The 19,105-nt window shown below is 33.3% G+C and overlaps 2 protein-coding genes across 3 annotated transcripts; both read left to right on the plus strand.

Moving 5' to 3' along the window:
• The first annotated feature begins 1,245 nt into the window (after nucleotides 1–1,245).
• Nucleotides 1,246–6,233, plus strand: LARP6A (RNA-binding protein). The gene is made up of 11 exons (XM_085742722.1): nucleotides 1,246–1,652; nucleotides 1,924–2,005; nucleotides 3,010–3,104; nucleotides 3,199–3,270; nucleotides 3,345–3,424; nucleotides 3,533–3,617; nucleotides 4,515–4,562; nucleotides 4,651–4,719; nucleotides 4,799–4,936; nucleotides 5,596–5,689; nucleotides 5,786–6,233. The coding sequence occupies exons 1-11, from the start codon at nucleotides 1,329–1,331 to the stop codon at nucleotides 5,911–5,913; spliced, it is 1,215 nt and encodes a 404-aa protein (XP_085598848.1). The 5' UTR covers nucleotides 1,246–1,328; the 3' UTR covers nucleotides 5,914–6,233.
• A 2,243-nt stretch (nucleotides 6,234–8,476) lies between these two features.
• TRANS11 (translocase 11) lies at nucleotides 8,477–15,184 on the plus strand. 2 transcript variants are annotated; one of them, XM_085742723.1, is made up of 8 exons: nucleotides 8,477–8,673; nucleotides 8,772–8,843; nucleotides 9,427–9,638; nucleotides 10,105–10,555; nucleotides 10,733–10,797; nucleotides 11,773–11,960; nucleotides 12,574–12,782; nucleotides 14,267–15,184. In XM_085742723.1, exons 1-8 carry the CDS (start codon nucleotides 8,533–8,535, stop codon nucleotides 14,447–14,449), a joined length of 1,521 nt encoding a protein of 506 aa, XP_085598849.1. In that variant the 5' UTR covers nucleotides 8,477–8,532; the 3' UTR covers nucleotides 14,450–15,184. The 2 variants fall into 2 exon arrangements, with proteins under 2 accessions (XP_085598849.1, XP_085598850.1); XM_085742724.1 differs by lacking the exon at nucleotides 10,105–10,555 and having other exon boundaries at nucleotides 9,427–9,642.
• The last annotated feature ends 3,921 nt before the right edge of the window (nucleotides 15,185–19,105 follow it).

Here is a 19,105-nt window from a genome sequence, read left to right on the forward strand (position 1 = left end):
TTGTTTTGTCTTATCCTTTATCTTTTAGGAGATCAAACACACCATACATCTAAAAAGAAAAGAAAAATAACAATTGTTTTAAAAATCTTAAATAAAATAAAAAAAGAAATGTTCCAAAAATGGTTATACAAAAATTATTAAAAAAAACCTCTTAAACAATGTTTTTCTCTATTATTATTATTTTTTTAAACTTTTTCTCTATTCTCATACGTGTTTGCGCTTGTGTTTTATCAAAAGCTTATTAAAATATTTATACTGTGGCATGTATTTTTTCAAACGATACGATCAACATAAGTGATCTTTATAAAAAAAATGGAAAGATTACAAAAATAATTATTTTTTTAGGGGAAAATAATTAATTATATTGTATTTTAGAAAATTAATTCTTTGATAAATACAGTTTAATACTATTTACTCTACGCTTTTAATGCGTGGTTAATTTAAATAGTATAAAAATAAATAAAAATATACATATTCACAATCCATGAATGCATATTCTAAAACAATTATTTCTTCAATCTCTAGATGAAATAATTATTGATCATATTTTACTTATCTTTCGATCGAATTATAGATTAGTGTGACTCATTTTTCCTAAAAACACGAAAGCTGACACAAAAAAAAAGTTATCATTATCTTAAAACAAAAGTTATAGCTATTTAATTCAAAAAGAGCATGAATATATTAAAAATTTAAATAGAAAAATGAATAAAATTAATAAACTCGTCGATGAATATAAAAACATATGAATTGTTGTATTTAATTAACGTGAGAACAGATCATTAGATATATGCATAAAATAATATTATAACGACGTAATAGACTAATTAAACTCTAGAAAATCTAAGATTTAAATTTACGAGTTAAAAATTCTCCACTGAAGCAATTATATTTGGACGGTTTGAATAGAATTATATATATATATATATATATATATATATATATATATATATGTATATATATATATATGTAGAATAGAATTCAAATCCAGTTTCAACAATTCTTCAAACTTTTCCTCAAAAAAAAAAAAAAACAATTCTTCAAACTTGATTATAAATTGTCTTTATGCAAAATAGTAAAAAAGTAAATAAAATTAAAAGAATTTAATTTGAAAAAAAATAAACGAGGTAAAAAATATTCCAAAAGAAGGAAAAATCCGTTGATTTTCGGAAGCGTGTACGCGACCGAAGCGAAACACAAACAAGTTTCACTATAAAATGACGCGATCTGAGAAACCGAAAGACTGCGGAGAGAGAAAGAGCAGAAAAGAAAGAGCGTGGTGAAATTTCTAGAGAGAGAGAGACACAATTGACCATTCTCTCTCCTCAATGGAAATCGTCGAACAGGTTCTCCTTCCAGCCACCGCCACCGCTCCAACCGCCGGCGGCGATTCCACCGCCTCGCCTCCTCCGCTCGGTGATTCTGTTATCATGACTCCCGATCCAGTTATTGACGTTGTTGATGTTGCTGAGCCTGAAATTCATGCTCTGATTTCTGATGAAGAGCATGATCATGAACGTGAAATTGAAATTGATCATGATTTCGATCATGAGAACGAGCTTGATGATCAGCGTGATGAAGGTCAGGAACGTGATCATGTGCCTGAAACCGTTGTTTCATTGGATGATCTCAAGCTCAAGATAATTAAGCAGGTAAAACCTAGTAACTGTAATTGGCGTTTGTTGATACTGTTTTGTGAAGTTGAATTGATCGAATTAGTTAAAAAAATTGAGAGAAAATGATTGTTGAATTAAATTAAGCTTTTTGAAATTGAACTGTAGTTTGATAGGTTTGCTTAAAAACCTAATAATTTTGCATTTTTCACATTTCTAGGGTTTATGTTTGGTTATTTTCGATGCTTGTAATTTTGCCCTAAGTTATTGTTGAGATAAGTTAGTAAACTGTTTGTGTTGAATTTTGAAGGTGGAGTATTATTTCAGTGATGAAAATCTGCCCACTGATAAGTATATGCTGAGTCTGGTCAAACGGAACAAGGAAGGGTTTGGTAAGTGCTCAAGTTTTTTTTGGTGTATTTTTATAGTCTGAATTTATTATGCATTGTGCTGTAATTGGGTTATTGTTCTAGAGATGTTCATTTGGGAGTTTTTATCCAAGTATAACAAATAAATTGGTTTATTGCTGAGTAGAATTTGTTGGGTATGACATAAGGAATAATCTGGGTCATGTTGTACTTTGTAGTAGATCTTAATTGAAAGGTAAATGTTGGATTAGATATTCCTCTTTCTAGGTTCTTGAACTTTTGAATTTTGCTTATATGAATGTAGTTGTGAAGACCCATTGTTGTGAAGTACTGATAACAAAGTTGCATTGTCAGCATGGTTATTGTGTATATTCATTTCCAGCGACAAATTACATATGTGCAATTATTATTATCTGATGTATGAGTTACTGAGTTACACTTACGGGGGATAATGGATGTTCATACTTCTGCTTTTTGAAAGATGATAGAGAAAGAGAGCATATTTATCAATGCTATTGGGCTTAGTTCCATTTGCAATTTGCAATTTTTTCACAACATCTGTTAAAGTTCATGATAGGAAAGCTGATTATTGATTTTAATTGAAGCGGTGCTTCGATGGTGTTGCATGCTTTCGTGATATAGACTAAACCATTTATAATATAAGCAATGATAGTATCATTACAATAAAGTAATATTAACTATGCAGTACTTTTTCTAGAATAATATTCAACAGTTACTTCATTATATGAAAACCTGGATGAAATTTTGGCAGAATGATAATTGTTATTTTATTTAATCAATTTTAAAAGCATTGAAAGCAATATCTAAGTAATGCACAAACACGTATTTCTGCATGCATCATATGAACAAGTTGTTTCTTGTTTGCTTTTTGACTAGAATGAAGCATCTATGCTGTCATTGCTATTTTTTATTTGTATTGTTATTGTAGTCTTTTCTCCATAGCGTTGTTTATGTCTTGTTATTTTATTTATCCTATCATGTAATTCCTAGTAATTCTGTTCATGCAGTTCCTATACCAGCAATTGCATCTTTTAGGAAAATGAAGAAGCTCACTAGAGACCATTTATTTATTGCTGCTGCACTGATGGAATCTTCACTGCTTGTATGATTCTTCCTTCCTTGTTCTGTTAACATGTAATGCATTGCAATCCTCTACTTCTAGTCCTTAAGAAAAATTCCTCTCTTGGGAACTGTAGGTTGTTAGTGGTGATGGGAAGAGGGTTAAGCGGCTCAATCCACTTCGTTTCAATGAAGTTAAAGATCATAAGGTATTTACTTATAGGAACATGGTACTTATTTTAATCTCTTATGTGTTATACTAAGTCTTATTCTTGGTCTCCAGTTATGTACTGTTTTGGCAGAGAATTTGCCAGAGGACCATTCAAGGGAGAACATTCGGCAAATATTCCAAATAGCTGGAAAGTAAGATGTCTTCCTTAACTCATCAATTTTTCCAGTCTCGTGTAACTAAGATGTTATAGTTGTTTTTTCTAAATTTCTAATCATGTGACATTATCTTCTAATATGCAGTATAAAAAAGATAACCATAAATGACCCGCGTTCTGCTGCAGCCTCTGCTAAACATATCAAGCAAGACAAGTTTATTGGTAGTAAGGTATAGAACTAACTTCTGTTAATAACTAACCATAATATGGAGGCTCTTAATTTTTCATTGCATTGCTGCTTCTACTAGAAATTCCATTTTGAGGATTTGAATCACATCAATGAATCACAATATGTGTTTTAAATTTATTTTCCACTTTACCTTTTTCACTTGATATGGATATGATTGTGTGCTTAGTTGGTCTTTATTATAACTACAGTTAGGGTGCCAGTCAAAAGTTGCTTTCTCAGATGATGTTTATTACACCATTTAATGAATCTCTAAAGTCTACTCTTCTTTAAAAGATCAAAATAATAGATTGTCTTCCCCTTGTTTACCCATGGACAAGGGGTGAATGAAACTTTTTGTTGCATTGACTCAATTTTTTAGGGCGAGTGAAACAAAGTTAATCAATTTCTAGTTCCAGCCCTAAACTAAGTAAATGGCCACTTTGTAAATAATTATGTTCTAAAGTAACTAGTTTTTACTTCACATTTATGTACTCTTTTTTCTGTTTCAGTTGGATAACCATTTGTGTGTTTGATTGGGTGTGAAATAAAAATTATGCTGCAGCTTGAGCTGTATATAGGTCTCAATCGTCTCATCACCTTCCACCTCAATTTTGTTATACTGTAATTTTGTATATTACTTTTTGTTGGTGAAGTCATCTGCGGGAACATTAGTAGTACTGTGGAATGTTTAAATTTGCCATGAGATGCCTCATGTTAAAGAGATACTTTCCTTGGGTTAACTTTTTAGCTTTTCTGGTCCACATTTAAAATGCTCTTCAATAGATATACGATAACTATCTTGTGTTAGCTCATACCTGCTATATTCTTCTTTGCCGTTGATTCCTTTATCTCCATATCGAATGTTGTTTTCACACCATTCTATTTTACCCCTCTGTAGTTGCATGCTCTTGTGGAATATGAGACTATTGAGGCTGCTGAGAAAGCTGTGAGTATCAGTTTATATGTTTCCATATTATAATTAAGCCTTTATATCTGGATTGTTTGCTTAGTCTGTGGTGCCAATGCTGATTTAGGTGGCAATGTTAAATAATGAACAAGACTGGAGAAATGGCATGCGGGTTAAATTCCTCAGTCGGATGGCGGTTAGTTGCCGTTGTCTTTTCTCTTTTCTCGTTTGATAGATTGATAGTAGTTTATGTTGATGGTCATTTTATGCTTCAGGGGAAGTATGCACAAAAAAAACAACCTTCGAAGGGATCTAATTCTGAGAAAAATAGCTCTAGCCATGTATCTGAGAAAACTGGAGATGAGGAGAATCATGGCTCACATGAGTATCGTGAAGATATGCCTGTGGTAGAGGTGTGTATTTCATTTGTTTGTCATGTTGACAGTATCCTAGCTAGTATTTTTAATACCAAATATTATCGGTTCATTACCCTTTCAGTATAAAATCATATTATTTTATATTTTCATGTGAGAAATTCCAGTTTCTTGTGACCAAGCGTGCCAATTATCAAGATGTTTTGACATCATAATAATTCATAGGCGCTACAATTATATCACTTGGGGTCTGCGCTGAACAATACTTATAGTTTTGTAGTTTGGATTTATGGAGCAATAGAGCAAATTAGTTTGTTTTGTAGAATTTCAATAATTACTGCTCGCCTTCTTATGAAAAGCAAAAGTTCTAAGTTTGGTTATGTATTGTGACATATATCATGATTCCTTGTCTGTCGTAGCTTCAGAATCCTGTCTTTTGTGCAACTTTTTGTTATCCAATCTGGATCTTGAAGTCCGGTCTATGAGTTTTTGCTTATGATTTTAGTCAAAACCAGTATTCACCTGTTTATAATCAATTTATGGTGGAAGCAACACATGTTTTACTTTGGGAATAAGTGCATTGGAATCCGTTATTTTCAATTATGCGTTGGAAAAAATCTCTCACAAACAGGCGCTAAAACAGTTTCAGATTATTCAGCCAGCTTACATTTGTCTTTGTTGCTTACCTGTCATTACAGGATGGGGAGCATTTGTCAAAGGATAAAGGTGGGCAGAGGAACTCTAAACAAGGAAGATCAAGAAAGCAAAAATACCGTGCTACAAATGGAATGGGTATCTTCTTATCTATATATATTCGGGGTGTCATTTGATAATATTATTATTATTTTGCATCCCTTTTCATTCTAATAACTGGTTGCATTGTTCCAGGCCATGGAGGTACATCATCTATTCGAACTACCGAGCCATCAAAACCACCTCCTGGACCAAAAATGCCTGATGGAACACGGGGTTTTGCTATCGGACGAGGTCGCCCTCTTGTTCCTGCATCGAATTAGCAAGATTGATGCCAGATAATGGACTGTATTTTACTGTATTTTTAGTATAAGTGACGTACAATTTTAAATTGGGGGTCCCTATGTGTGTTTGCTTGAGTCGGGGTTTAAGGGTTTGTTGGACTGGTAAATTTTGTGGCTCAATCTGGTGAAAGGTAGTGTTTGGTGGAGCTTAAAACATTTTTAGATTATTAGGCTGGGAAATATGAAACTTTTTTTTTGGTAGTCCTCACCATACGAGGAATCTATGTAGCAATATTTCTGTTGAAGTGGGTGAAATCCACTTGTTTGATATTGATTGAAATGATGGTTTGGCATTTTCATCGTCATTGTTTAAACTGGAGGACCTTAACTCGTCTCCAAAGTAGAGTTTTACTACAGATGAGGAAAAGGAAGTTTACTACTTCAGTTTGTAGTTGTTTTAGACGGTTATAGTAGACTTTGAAATCTTAAATCGTTAGATTTTACTAGTGGTTTACATGAAGATTTTTTATTTGCCATATTTTGAGGATTTGAATATGAAGTAGAGAAGTTTGTTTTTTCTTTACTTGTTCCCTGTTTGTTCACTTTAATTTGTTGTTAACTGCCATTCGAAAACCTGAACTAAGAAAACAATATTGAGTTGATGGATATTTGTTGTAAGAAAAATAACGTTGAGTTGAAGAAATTGGATATTTGTCGCAATTTTCCGCATATATTTAATCTAGTTTTAATAAATGTTGCATGCTTTGTTAGTTCAGTTCAATAGATCAACTTTTCTATAATATAACCAATCATTCGGCTTTTTGTTAAAAATAAAAAGGCTAAAATATGGTATTGGTCCCTGCAAAATAGGGCAGTTTTGGTTTTAGTCCCTGCAAATTTTTTTTATAGTTTTTGATCCCTGCAAAAATAGGCTAGTTTTGGTTTTAGTCCCTGCAAATTTTTTTTATAGTTTTTGGTCCCTGCAAAAATAGGCCAGTTTTGGTTTTAGTCCCTGCAAATTTTTTTTTTTTTATAGTTTTTGATCCCTGCAAATTTTTTTTTTTTTGGAAATAGTTCCTAACCCCAATTATGTGATGATTTGTCACTTTTGTGCATATGTGGCATGTGCTTATTTAATAAAAAAAATATTATTTTTTATAATTTATATAACAATAATTATTTTTTAATTAAAAAATAATAATAAAACAGATACAATAATTATTTTTTAATGTATAAAAGTGAAAGAATCATCACATAACTGGGGTCAGGGACTATTTCTAAAAACATAAATTTTTGCAGGGACCAAAAACTATAAAAAAAATTTGCAGGGACTAAAACCAAAACTGGCTTATTTTTGCAGGGACCAAAAACTATAAAAAAATTTTGCAGGGACTAAAACCAAAACTGACCTATTTTGCAGGGACCAATACCATATTTTAGCCAAATAAAAATAAAAATCACATGGCTTATATCTACTTTTGCATACATTTACTGAGGTCTACTTTCTTTTTGTATAGTTATTTATTAGTTGAGGTTTTAAACATGATACAAATTATTCAAGTATCTTAATGTTAGTCACTTATTGTGGTTTATTAGATTTATTTAAATTAGCTCAATCTTTGCGGCTTGTGTGTTTCTATGACAAAATTTCATGATCATAGTCTCATAGATAATGTCAAATTTATTTAACTGGAATAACCAATTATTGCTGGTTGGTTTCATTATCACAAAGCTGCTCCAAAATTGGCCTGGTTCCAAGATGTAAAATCCATGTTGAATCACCATTTGGCAGGGCTACTAGGACTTGGGTCTCTTTCTTGGACGGGACATCAAGTACATGTATCTTTACCAATTAACCAATTTCTAAATGCTGAAGCTGAACGACAGAGAGAAGCAACAGTTTATTTATGTCATGCTAGATTCAACTAGCGAACTGCGGCACACAGTATTTGTAGCAAATGGGAACAAAACACAACTACGACAAAGACTAGAAAACAAGTACACAAGTACACATGGAACGTGTATCACCATGTCCATTGATTTGCCAAGGTGTTCAAAATAACAGAACATAGTGTAACCATAGAAGTTCTGCTAGTTATAGAAATAGCAATACCAACAGAGTAGAAGCTTAAGCTTAGCTTGCATCGAAAGCACGTTTGGTGCCAAGAGTCCACGTCAGCAAAAACGGTTTCGGGTACGCGATGATATCAAAGTAGTAGCAAAAAAGAAAGTCGCAACCAACTACCGCCTTTTGACACTTTCCCTCCTTCCTATATACTCCTTCCGTCCCATATTACTTGACCTAGTTGACTCTGTCACGTATGCCAGTGCACAATTTTAAACTTAAATTTCTTTAATAATCTAGTAGAAAAAATTACGAAAATTTGATATTTTGAAAATATTAATCGAGACGAATCTAACAACATCTTATATACTATATTTTGTTTTTATATATTAGTAGAAAAATAGAGTCAAAGCATGTTACATGAATAATGCAAATATTATAAATAGGTTAAATAATATGGGACGGAGGGAATATAAAAATGAAAAATTCCCTTTCTCCAGAATGGAATATACTCGCGCCCATTCCATTCTATATTTCATTTCATAACCGTTTTCTTCATTCTCTCCTCAGATCTACTCTCTCTCTCTCTCTCCATGACTTCTCGTTCTTGTCTTCTCAACCACCGAAATCTCCCTCTCCGTCTCTCTCGTATTCATCGCCTCTCTCTCCCTTCTTCTTCTTCCTCTTCCCTCGTTTATTCTTCCTCTTCTCGCTTGGATTGCGCCATCGTGAAGGTATTCTTCTTCTGATCTCAATGTTGTTTTTAATTAGATTTATTATTATCTTGCGTGAACGTGAGGTGTTAATTATTTTATTCTTCAATGTTCTGCAGTTACAATCATCCGTTATTCAACAATACAGCTCATGTGTTCGACGAAATGTTTCTACTGGAGCCTTCGATGATGTAAGGTTTATCAAATGAGTGTTGCTTAGGTTTCAACAAATAAATCTTCACACGATTATACTATCAATATTAGCTAATCTAATAACCTGGATCATTAGGAGAAAACATTGATCGCTAGATCTCTGCATTAATGATCAAGTATTCAAGATTAAGTAACATTATAAATTTGTTTATGAACGTTTAACTACTTTAAATATTGATTGATCTACCTTGATAGCCAATCTATGTTGATTGGATTATAGGGCTTAGTTCAACAATTTATGAAATAATAACTTGCTCGCATATATTTAGTTTTGAGGGATATCAATTTTAAATTTAAATGTGTCAAATGAACTAATTGGATGTTCAATGTTGCCATTTTGATCAATGTGTCAAATGAACTGTGTCAAGAATTTAGTTTATAGGCATTTAGCAAACAAGTTCTTTTGATTAATCATTTGACTTATTTTCGGGGTTTATATCTGGAATTTAACTTGACAAAACCTTGAAGGCTCTAGCGAGTCATTGCTTGTCATGAGCTTTGATTTATCTATACTATTGCTGATTGCTGATTCAGTGTTATGACATTTGTTATGTTTTACAGGATTCATTTGATTTTCCGCTACTCGATGATTGGAGTCCTGAAGAGAGTACGTCATACGCCTCATCCAGTGACGGCGAAGACTTTGATGGTGACATCTTTCTTACCCCGGTGCATGATGTTGATTTGCCTTCTGCTTCTGCATCAAATAAGGATGCTTTAACGGTGGCTGCTCATCGGCTTGTAACCATTGGGAGGGGACACAAGAATCATAGGCAAGTATGTTGAAAAACTTGTGGAAATGGTTTTGTTTTTTATACCCTTTTCAAAGGAATATTTCATATATTTGAAAACTAAACTAGTAGTATTTTATAGCATTAATATGGTTTATAGAAATTTGGTGTGATTTTACCATGCTTTGCCTCTAAGGAATTTATTTTAAAAATGATGGGAAATCTGCCGCATGTATTACATTTATGTATAGTACTGTCACTGAAAATTTACAAAAAAGCACAACAAAGATGAAAATTTGGAGATTAATAGACATCAAAGTGTATGTGACCTAAATGAATTGAGATTTCATTAATTTTTTGTCGGATCTTGAAATGCATCTTAAGGGTTGGTGCGTGATTTACTTTTATGTCAGCTATTACTTGAGTTATTATTATTATTATTATTATCGATTGTATTTCTATTTCTGTGACGTCACATTAACCCAATTCACGTTTTAATGATTTTCAGCATCAAACTTGGCATTTTCATCACTATGGGGCTTATAATCGGCATGACTGTACTACTTTTATATGTAGATTGGTGTGTGTGGAAAATTGTTAGACTGCCGTTATCACCTTTTTACCTGACCCGTCCATTTCTTATATCAGCCATTTTGGTTTCTTTTGCTGGCTATGTTTGTGTCCCAATTTTTCGTCATTTTAAAGCTATCCATGTTATCAAGCAACAATGGCCTCTTAGACATCACTTGAAAAGGTGGACACCCACGTTGGGTGGTTTATTTTTTGTACCTATTGGTATAATTGTTGCTCATGTTATTGCCGATACCTCATCTATAGAAGTGTCTGGGGCATCTTGTGTAACAATTGCATTTGCAGCAGTCGGTTTACTTAGTGACATATTAAACCTCACCAAGAATCATTGGAGGGGTTTACCAGCATTGGTAGAAGTTTTCTCGGAGGTGATTGGTTTATTTTATGTTATAATTTGAAGCATTATTTTTTGGAGCTTCAATGTGCTAGCTAATTGAACTATTGTTCTTTTGACCCCTAAAAAAGTTCTATCTTGGTCGCTCGTAGACAGTATTGCTCCACCAGATTAAGATTGCTTACATCCATTTCTTTTTGATACTACACAGGTAGCTGTTGGAGGGTGCTTTTCGTTTTGGTTGGACATCGCCAGCATATCTTCACCTTATGGCATGTATACCTTCTTGTTACTAATCTGATCAACATTTTTCTGATGGTAACTAACATATCTGTTCTCATAAAAAACACTTCATTGGCAGTTGTAAATATGACATTTTGCCCCTTTTGTGTTTGAGTCTTACAAATAATGAAAAATAAATGATATGAAGATTTTCTTTCTGCTTTCAGTTAAACGCACTAGACTAGTTTTAATCTTTCTCATCGGCAACATTAAGTACTAATCTTACAGCAGCCATTGATCGTTCTGAAAATTCTACTCAATGTTAGGAGTGTAATAGGAAAATTTTAAGTGGGGGTATTTTCTTTGAAATTCTAGAAGAGGGGAGAAAAATTATCTTTATGCAGTTTATAAGAATCTTTTTGGACTTTGGATGCACCCCAATCCTTTAACACATGCCCTACCCTGCTGACATATTACTACTAGAAAAATTTCTTTATAAAATCACATGGAAAGCTGAAACGTTGTAGTCTTGTTGGAACATTTTTAATGTACAATTCCTGTTAATTGTAACAAGTGGAGCCGGAAGAAGGGAAGGGAATCCTGGAAAGAAGTAGGGAAGGGACTAACCCAATGGGGACATGTGGAAAAGAGGGAATGGATTGGAGAGGGAGGAGAATGATTAGAAAAGGGGGGGTGATCAGAATAGGGGATATTGTGGAATTAGGAGTCTTCCTCTCGGTCAGGGTTCCATTTTTACTTTTATCATTTGCATTTCCATATTGTATAGAGCACTTCTTCATCCATAGTCATTTCTTCTGTTTGCACCCTCAACTTTTTTTCATTCTTTTGTTATTACAACATCCTTCTCTGTTTGAGAGAGTTATTACATTTAACATACCACAGTTTCTTACTTCCATAAAAAAAATTCTTAACATTAATATTTGTCAGGACTTATGATATCTGTTCTATTGATTAGGCAACAGATCATTTATTCCTCTTACTTGCCCTCTCTTCTTTACTTACATGCAGGAAGACATTACTCCCACTACCACTAGGCCTTGTGTATTTGGGACGATATTACCAACTCTTGACCTCATGTTGTTTTGTTTCCATGGGACATGGTGTTAAATTAGCAGATGCTCTTGATGGACTCGCTGGAGGCATTGCTGCATTGGCTTTTATTGGAATGTCAATAGCTGTACTTCCAATATGTTCTGGTTAGTATCATTTCTTTTAAGTCATCTATAGACTTGAAATATAGTATCTTCAAGGCAGATATTACTTTTTCAATTATTCCAGTTCCATGTTCAACCTAAAATAGAGAATATAGTGTAAATAATGTAATTTTGGCTATCATGTTGTTCTCTTGCAGCCTTGCACTTGAACATGATAATGCAATAGGGATGAATGTATATGAATTAATAAAATTGGTCCTCTTGAGACATTAATATTGTGTGTGTGTTGACTCCCCACATTTCATGTTGAGCTTTGTAAAACGTCAGTAATGACCTTCATGCTATTTGAGATTTCTCTGTTTTGAAATTTTTTTGTCGCACCTTGACCATTATCTCTCATCAAAATCTGGATCTAAATATATTTTGATTACTTTTCATATTGTACTACATGCCAGTTGTCACAAGTTAGAAGGGGAAACCTCAGTTTTTTCCTTTTCAGACTGAACAATATTATATTGCCTCCTATGTTATTTTACTAGGGTACTGAAAATGGTCAATTTTTAGTACTAGTAGAGTATAGATAATGAATTATTAATTATAGCATGAATTTTGTTTTTGATACTTTTGTGATTGATTTGTAATTATTTCTAATCAGAGCTTGCTATATTTGGAGCTTCAATGGCGGGATCTTGTGTTGGATTTCTTCTACACAACAGATACAAAGCATCTGTTTTTATGGGTAAGACAGGATCTTTAGCCCTTGGTGGTGCATTAACTGCAATGGCTGCATGTACTGGAATGTTCTTCCCGCTACTAATTTCCTCTGGAATTTTCATAGTTGAGTCGTCATTAGTTATTCTTCAGGTTTGTTCCATGCTTGTAATGCTTCCATAAATTTATATCTGATTTTTACTTTCCTTTTTATTTCACGAGTTAAATGTTTTGTAGTGTCCATTTGAGAAATGTGCTCAAAGGCATTCCTTTTTTTTTTTTCTTTTCTTCTTTTCAAATCGGCTTTATTAACCACACATTACGACGAGTGCATGTGATGTTGCCTAACTAGTTACCATACTTGTATAGTTTACCTCTTTCTCATTTCTTTTGTGGGTTCTGTGTCAGGTTTATACTTATAATAATGAATTATTGTTGAAATGTAAAAATGTGAAGTTATTGGTGGATCCTTCTAATGATTTTTTAAGAGGTGCTGGATTTGATTGATAAGAATGTCAAATTGCATTTTCCCCGCCAAATTGATCAAAATACAAAATTGAATGAATGAGAATAGGGATGGGTATTCGAGTAATGATGAATTATACTTGTGCTACCTTCCGGTACCTTGGTAAGGAGTAGGGACCCTCTCTATTTTTCATACGAAATTAAGGGCTCAGTTACCCAAGGTTTGGTATATAAACTATAGTTCTAGAAATGGTGACATGCATTGTGTATTTATACACTCAACATTAGTAATGGACTCTCCATTTCTATTGAGAAATCGAGAGGATTCTTATCCATCGATAGGGATGTCAATGGGGACTTGTCAGTGTAGACTCCCCGGTTTTTGCCCCGTTTGGGGCTCCAAAGTCAAGGAATTTTTCCCCACAGGGATGGGGTGGAATGCTCCCCCATGAGAACTTCAGGGACGGGGATCGGGGAAGTACCCTCGCCCCCAACCAAAATACTATAATACACTTTAAGTATAGTTTTAATTTTACATCTTGGTTTTTGGTATTTTCATATGATTTTACACACACACAAAGTTAGAAAGAGAGATCAGAACAGGCAATCCTTGAACTCTTAACAGCTCTCAATGCTCTACTCTCGCTTCATCTCCTTCACCGCTCTCAACGTCTCATCTTTATGGTGTGGTGGAGGGATTTGATGGGGATCTGTGGGGACGGGGATGAGGAAAATAATCCCCCATGGCGGGGAACAGATTGAGGCATGGGGTGGGGAACGGGAAAGTATCCCGCCCTGCCTTATTGACATCCCTATATGGTTATTGGTTGGTGTTTGAACATTAGGTTCAAATCTATCTATTTTCTGTGTATAAAATGACCATGACCTGCCATTTATTTAAACTTTAATGTCTGCTCTTTTTTTTCCCTAATCTGTCCTTCGATACCTAATGGCTCTTAGCAAGTACACCTTTATCTTGTAGTAGTTTATGTGAGTATTACGAGTAACAGTAGGCAAGTACACCTTTATCTTGTAGTAGTTTATGTGAGTATTACGAGTAACAGAGTGTACTTGTTCTGTGGCTAGAAACCATAATTAAAAGATATTATCCGTTGTCATTTTCAGGAAAGATAATTCCAAATTTTAATAGCTTGCTTTATTTTCTGTTTCAGGTATTGTACTTGAAGATAACGAGGGGTTTTCTGGGAGGAAGTTGGCACTTTTTGAGAATGCCACCTTTTTATCGCCGCCTCCATTTGCGCAGGTTCAGAGAACCAAATATTGTACTAGGTGCATATCTGATTTCATCTGTATTGGCTTTGCTTGGCGGATATGTTGGTCTTATTTCAGCATAATATCTTCTGAGTCACGTGAAACTTCTCATACGGATATGTTGGTCTTATTTCAGCATAATATCTTCTGAGTCACGTGAAACTTCTCATACTTACCTGGTATCCTCGTTATGTTGGTCTAGAACACCAACCACAAGAGGGTTTGTTTTACGCACCCATTTTCACCTTGTGAACTTAAGAAGATTGGACCATAATGACAAAGTTAAAAATTAACCATTGAGAACCCAAGTACATTGACAAGAAACATATTAAATCTTGATCATTGGATTTATTTATTTTTTAACTTCGCCATAATGGTTCAATATTTTAAGTTCACCATACTAAATGTCGGGTGGCACTTTGGTGACATTAATGTCACCGTGCCATTGCATCTGGGCCACACATTGTCATTTCCATTGCATCTGGGCCACACAACATATCTAATGTCACCTAATGTGTGGCCTAGATTTAATGTCACCGTGACATTAATGTCACACAAGTATTTCCCCTAAATGTCACCTTAATTGTACAACAAAAAAAAAATGTCACCTTAGTTAAAAGTACAATTTCGGACATTGGTGGGACAAAATTTTGACTTTAGAAGTATACTTTAGGGCATTGGGCCCTCGTCTATAAAAAAAGAAAAAAAAGAAGTATACCTTCTAAATGTTGAAAATATTATGTTTCTCATCACCGTTGCGGTATAATATTTGCAACACATAGGATGGCTCAAAATAATGTACTAGAGTTTTGAATTTCCTTATGATTTGTTGTAGACATGTTTAGAAACTAGCATGAAAAATTCAGGAAATCCAAATAACACAAATATGTACATGCTAAAAAAGTATGTTTAAGTTTTTTTTTTGAGGGAAAAAAAGTATGTTTAAGTTAATTTTTTATAGTAATATCATCATATATGGAATATATTTACAAAGTTTTATAGTATTCAAAATGCTTCATTTTTTTTTAAAGAAAATATTTAAGGTTGCAAAAATAAAAATATTTAGTATAGGTTTGGTTTCACTTCTGTAAGAGCCAAAATTGATTTTAAATATTTAGCCATGTATACCCCTTATTAATACTACCAATTTGTCTTGGTATAGGAAAAGCTAACATTAAATATATATTTTATTACTCCAACATTTTTTTTTAATACCCGTGATTTTTATAAACTACTGGCTTAAATGCTCTTTTGGTCCCTTAATTATTTATTTGATATCGCTTTGATCCCTTAACTAAAAAAAAAATTGTTTAAGAATTTTATCTTTATCTCCGTTACCTGTTTTGGTCCCTTCCGTTAAATAAATTCAAAAAAACGTTAGGGTTTGTACCAACCCAGATTTTGGGACCAAAACGATACCAAATAAATACTTAAGGGACCAAAATAACATTTAAGTTTTTTTTTATCATCTTTTCTTCATCTTCTTCCTTTCTCCTCTTCATCATTTTCTTCATCATCTTCATTAAAATCTTCATCAAAAAACTGGTAAAAAAAACAGCCTATTGTTTTCTTCTTAAATCATTACACTATAACCATCATCTTCATCCTCTCATCACTACTATTAACAACAACACCTAATATCATCATACCCATAAATATTCTAACAACAACACATAACATTGAGTTCAAATTCTGCAGAAATCTTCATAAATCCAATTGTTTCATCAGCATCACCAAAACCATACCCACATATCATCAGAACCTCAAAGCTTCATCATTTACCACTTTCTTCACCCAAAGTCACAATTTTTTTCATTTGGATCATAAAGATCTACTTTTTAAAATAAAAAAAAAAAAGAAGAAGAAGAAGAAGAAAAAAATGTTTGATTTGGAACCTAAAAAAAAAGAAGAAAAATATGTTTGATTTGGAACCAATTAAACGGCCTAATGTTGTTTGTGTTTCTTCAACTTGTTGTTTTCATTTCCAGAAAATCAGCTTGGTGATTGAAATATATAGAATTGATCCAACAAGTTTTGATCTGTGTTGTTTAACTATATTAATTGTGATATGATTCTGGATTTGAAGTTTGAACTCAACATGATAAAAATTAAGAATTTGAAAGGGCTGGTGTAAATAAGTTTTGATTTAGGTAAGGTTTTTTAATCACAATGGGTGATTTTGCGATTGTTATATTTAATTTGTAGCTCTGGTAATAAATTTGAAGGGATGAAGATTGAAATTTACAAAAATAAAATTGAGTTTTTTATTTTTTATGGGTTTGAAGATAGGTGTATGTGTATGATGAAGATGAAGAACAAGAGGAGGGAAGAAGATGAAGATAACTAAAAACAATTGGTTGTTGATGGTATATTCTGTGGGTATGATGATATTAGGTGTTGAAGATGAAGAAAAAGAAGATGATAAAAAAAAACTTAAATGTTATTTTGGTCCCTTAAGTATTTATTTGGTATCGTTTTGGTCCCAAAATCTGGGTTGGTACAAACCCTAACGTTTTTTTGAATTTATTTAACGGAAGGGACCAAAACAGGTAACGGAGATAAAGATAAAATACTCAACCAATCTTTTTTTTTAGTTAAGGGACCAAAGCGATACCAAATAAATAGTTAAGGGACCAAAAGAGCATTTAAGCCTAAACTACTCCTATATAAAGGAACGGAGGGAGTTTAAAAAAGAACCAACAAAAATCACGAAAAGAGTTTTATATAAGGGTAGTGTTAACTTGTGCCCTTAGGGCACATGTTAAGAAACTCAAAAGAAAAAATGTTCTCTAAAATTTTGTGCATTCAATGCATTTAAAAGTTAAAGACTAAATAAAATGCACACATTCCAATAATTTATTTCTATATTTGAATCATTAATTTGTGTCTTAAGGGCACAAGTTAACATTTTCCTTTATATAAAAGTTGAAAGGTAGTAATTACGGTTACTTTGGCGATGTCTTGCTTTTAACGTCACATACATGACAAGTGCGAAATTAATGAATGTCAGAATTATTTGTTGAACTTGGTTTATTTATTTTTGGGTTTATCTGACATGTGCAATATTGCACGTGTTAAAAGCAACTAAAAGTGGAAACCTTTTATTGAAAAACAACAACTTTTCATTAAAAAGATACATATTTAATATGGAGTCCAGATCCTCTCCATTTGGAGAGAAAATGGCAATCTCAATTTCCATTCCTTTCCAACAGACACGTGTAAAAAAAATAATCAATGGCTGGGATTAATTTAACTCAAATCAGTGCATTTTAATAGACAAAAATTCAGATCCAGATACCCACCGTTGTCTTGTCGTTCAGGCTGCTCATCCGACGGAGGCCGTATCCCGTCCGCCATCCGCCGGAGCAATAAAATTGTACGAGGGGTTGTTGGCTAGTATTGGAAACCCATTTTGCATGTGGCTTTTATTGTTGATGGTTCTGTGGTTTTAACTGTGAATTTTCAGAGACGGTTCTGTGATGTAGCTTCCCCTTTTCCTCTACGTTTTCTAATATGATGTAGCTCTACTATATTGGTAGCCATTGTTAGCAAATGTTGTTTAATTTAATTTAATTGCTTCAATTCATGTTAGCAATTTAACAGAGGAACAATAAAACTTTAGAATTTTTTTTAAAGGGGAGATGCAGACATGAACCAGAGTGAGTGATAGAGTGGCGGAACAGCAATGGAGCGGGTGGTGGTGGAAAGCGGCGCAACGGGTGCAGTTGCCAATTGCCACCGGTGAAGTGAAGGAGAACGACATGAGCATTGGAATTTGGAACCTCAGAGACAAAGACAATTGAATGGAACCTTTCGTTTTCATTTTAATTTTTAATAATATTAAAAAGTTAATCTCAACCATTGATATGTTATTTGTACACATGTCAGTTAGAGAAGAATGGAAATTGAGATTGCCATTTTCTCTCCAAATGGAGAGGATCTGGACTCTTTAATATGAAATACACAAGTTTCAATGCAAACTTTCTTTTTTAAACATCTTAACATGTGCAAATTTGCACATGATAGAAAAACTTTTTTATGCATTATCAAGTTTTAAGTTTGACGTTTATACTAAATTAGTCTTTTAGTATTTTTAGTTTCAAAATGGTTTTTATGTTAGTAAGATTGTGCAACTAGTTATTTTGGTGCAATTGATTTGCTAAAAAATGGACATGGCAGGATTGTACAACTTCAGTTGTATAGTGTTTGATTTTTAAAATTGTTTTAGAGATAAGACAAAATGGAGGCAAGAGACAAGACAAAAACTAAAATTTTGTCCCTCGCCAAACCAGAGCATTATTTTTTATCTCACCTATAAGCTGTTTAAAATAACAATAATATTTTATCCATCAAAAATCGTATAAGATCAAAAGTTATTCAACACCATAATAAAAAAAAAATTCAAAATAATGCAAAACACATGAACTACCGGCAATGACCTAAGGCAGGGTGTGGCCAAGAACTTCATGAAGAGGCGTGCTACCGGTCAGAGGATGTTCAGCAGGAAGTTGAACTACTATAATTTTGTTAAGAACTATACAGTAGAAAAAAAATGGTCCTCCAGATCCTTCATGAAATCCAACTGCCATAGCAAGTGCAGCTAGCTGAATGAGAAGATGGCATTCCACATCATCCAACCATATAGATGCAAAAAAAAAAAAAAAAAAAATCCTTATACGAGACGCTAAGAGCATCCACAATGGAGACATCCATTTTTTGGTTCTTGAATAGGTCTCGCG

The sequence above is a fragment of the Medicago sativa genome, chromosome 2 (assembly GCF_051527215.1).
Source record: "Medicago sativa cultivar Bolivia chromosome 2, Bolivia_mono, whole genome shotgun sequence".
Lineage (NCBI taxonomy): Eukaryota > Viridiplantae > Streptophyta > Magnoliopsida > Fabales > Fabaceae > Medicago > Medicago sativa.

Coding starts and splice junctions, on each gene's coding strand:
- LARP6A (XM_085742722.1), top strand. CDS start 1,329: ATGGAAATCGTCGAACAGGTTCTCCTTCCAGCCACCGCCACCGCTCCA. Junction 2,006..3,009: donor ACGGAACAAGGAAGGGTTTG/GTAAGTGCTCAA, acceptor CTGTTCATGCAG/TTCCTATACCAGCAATTGCA. Junction 5,690..5,785: donor CCGTGCTACAAATGGAATGG/GTATCTTCTTAT, acceptor GCATTGTTCCAG/GCCATGGAGGTACATCATCT.
- TRANS11 (XM_085742723.1), top strand. CDS start 8,533: ATGACTTCTCGTTCTTGTCTTCTCAACCACCGAAATCTCCCTCTCCGT. Junction 8,844..9,426: donor CTACTGGAGCCTTCGATGAT/GTAAGGTTTATC, acceptor TATGTTTTACAG/GATTCATTTGATTTTCCGCT. Junction 11,961..12,573: donor TGTACTTCCAATATGTTCTG/GTTAGTATCATT, acceptor ATTTCTAATCAG/AGCTTGCTATATTTGGAGCT.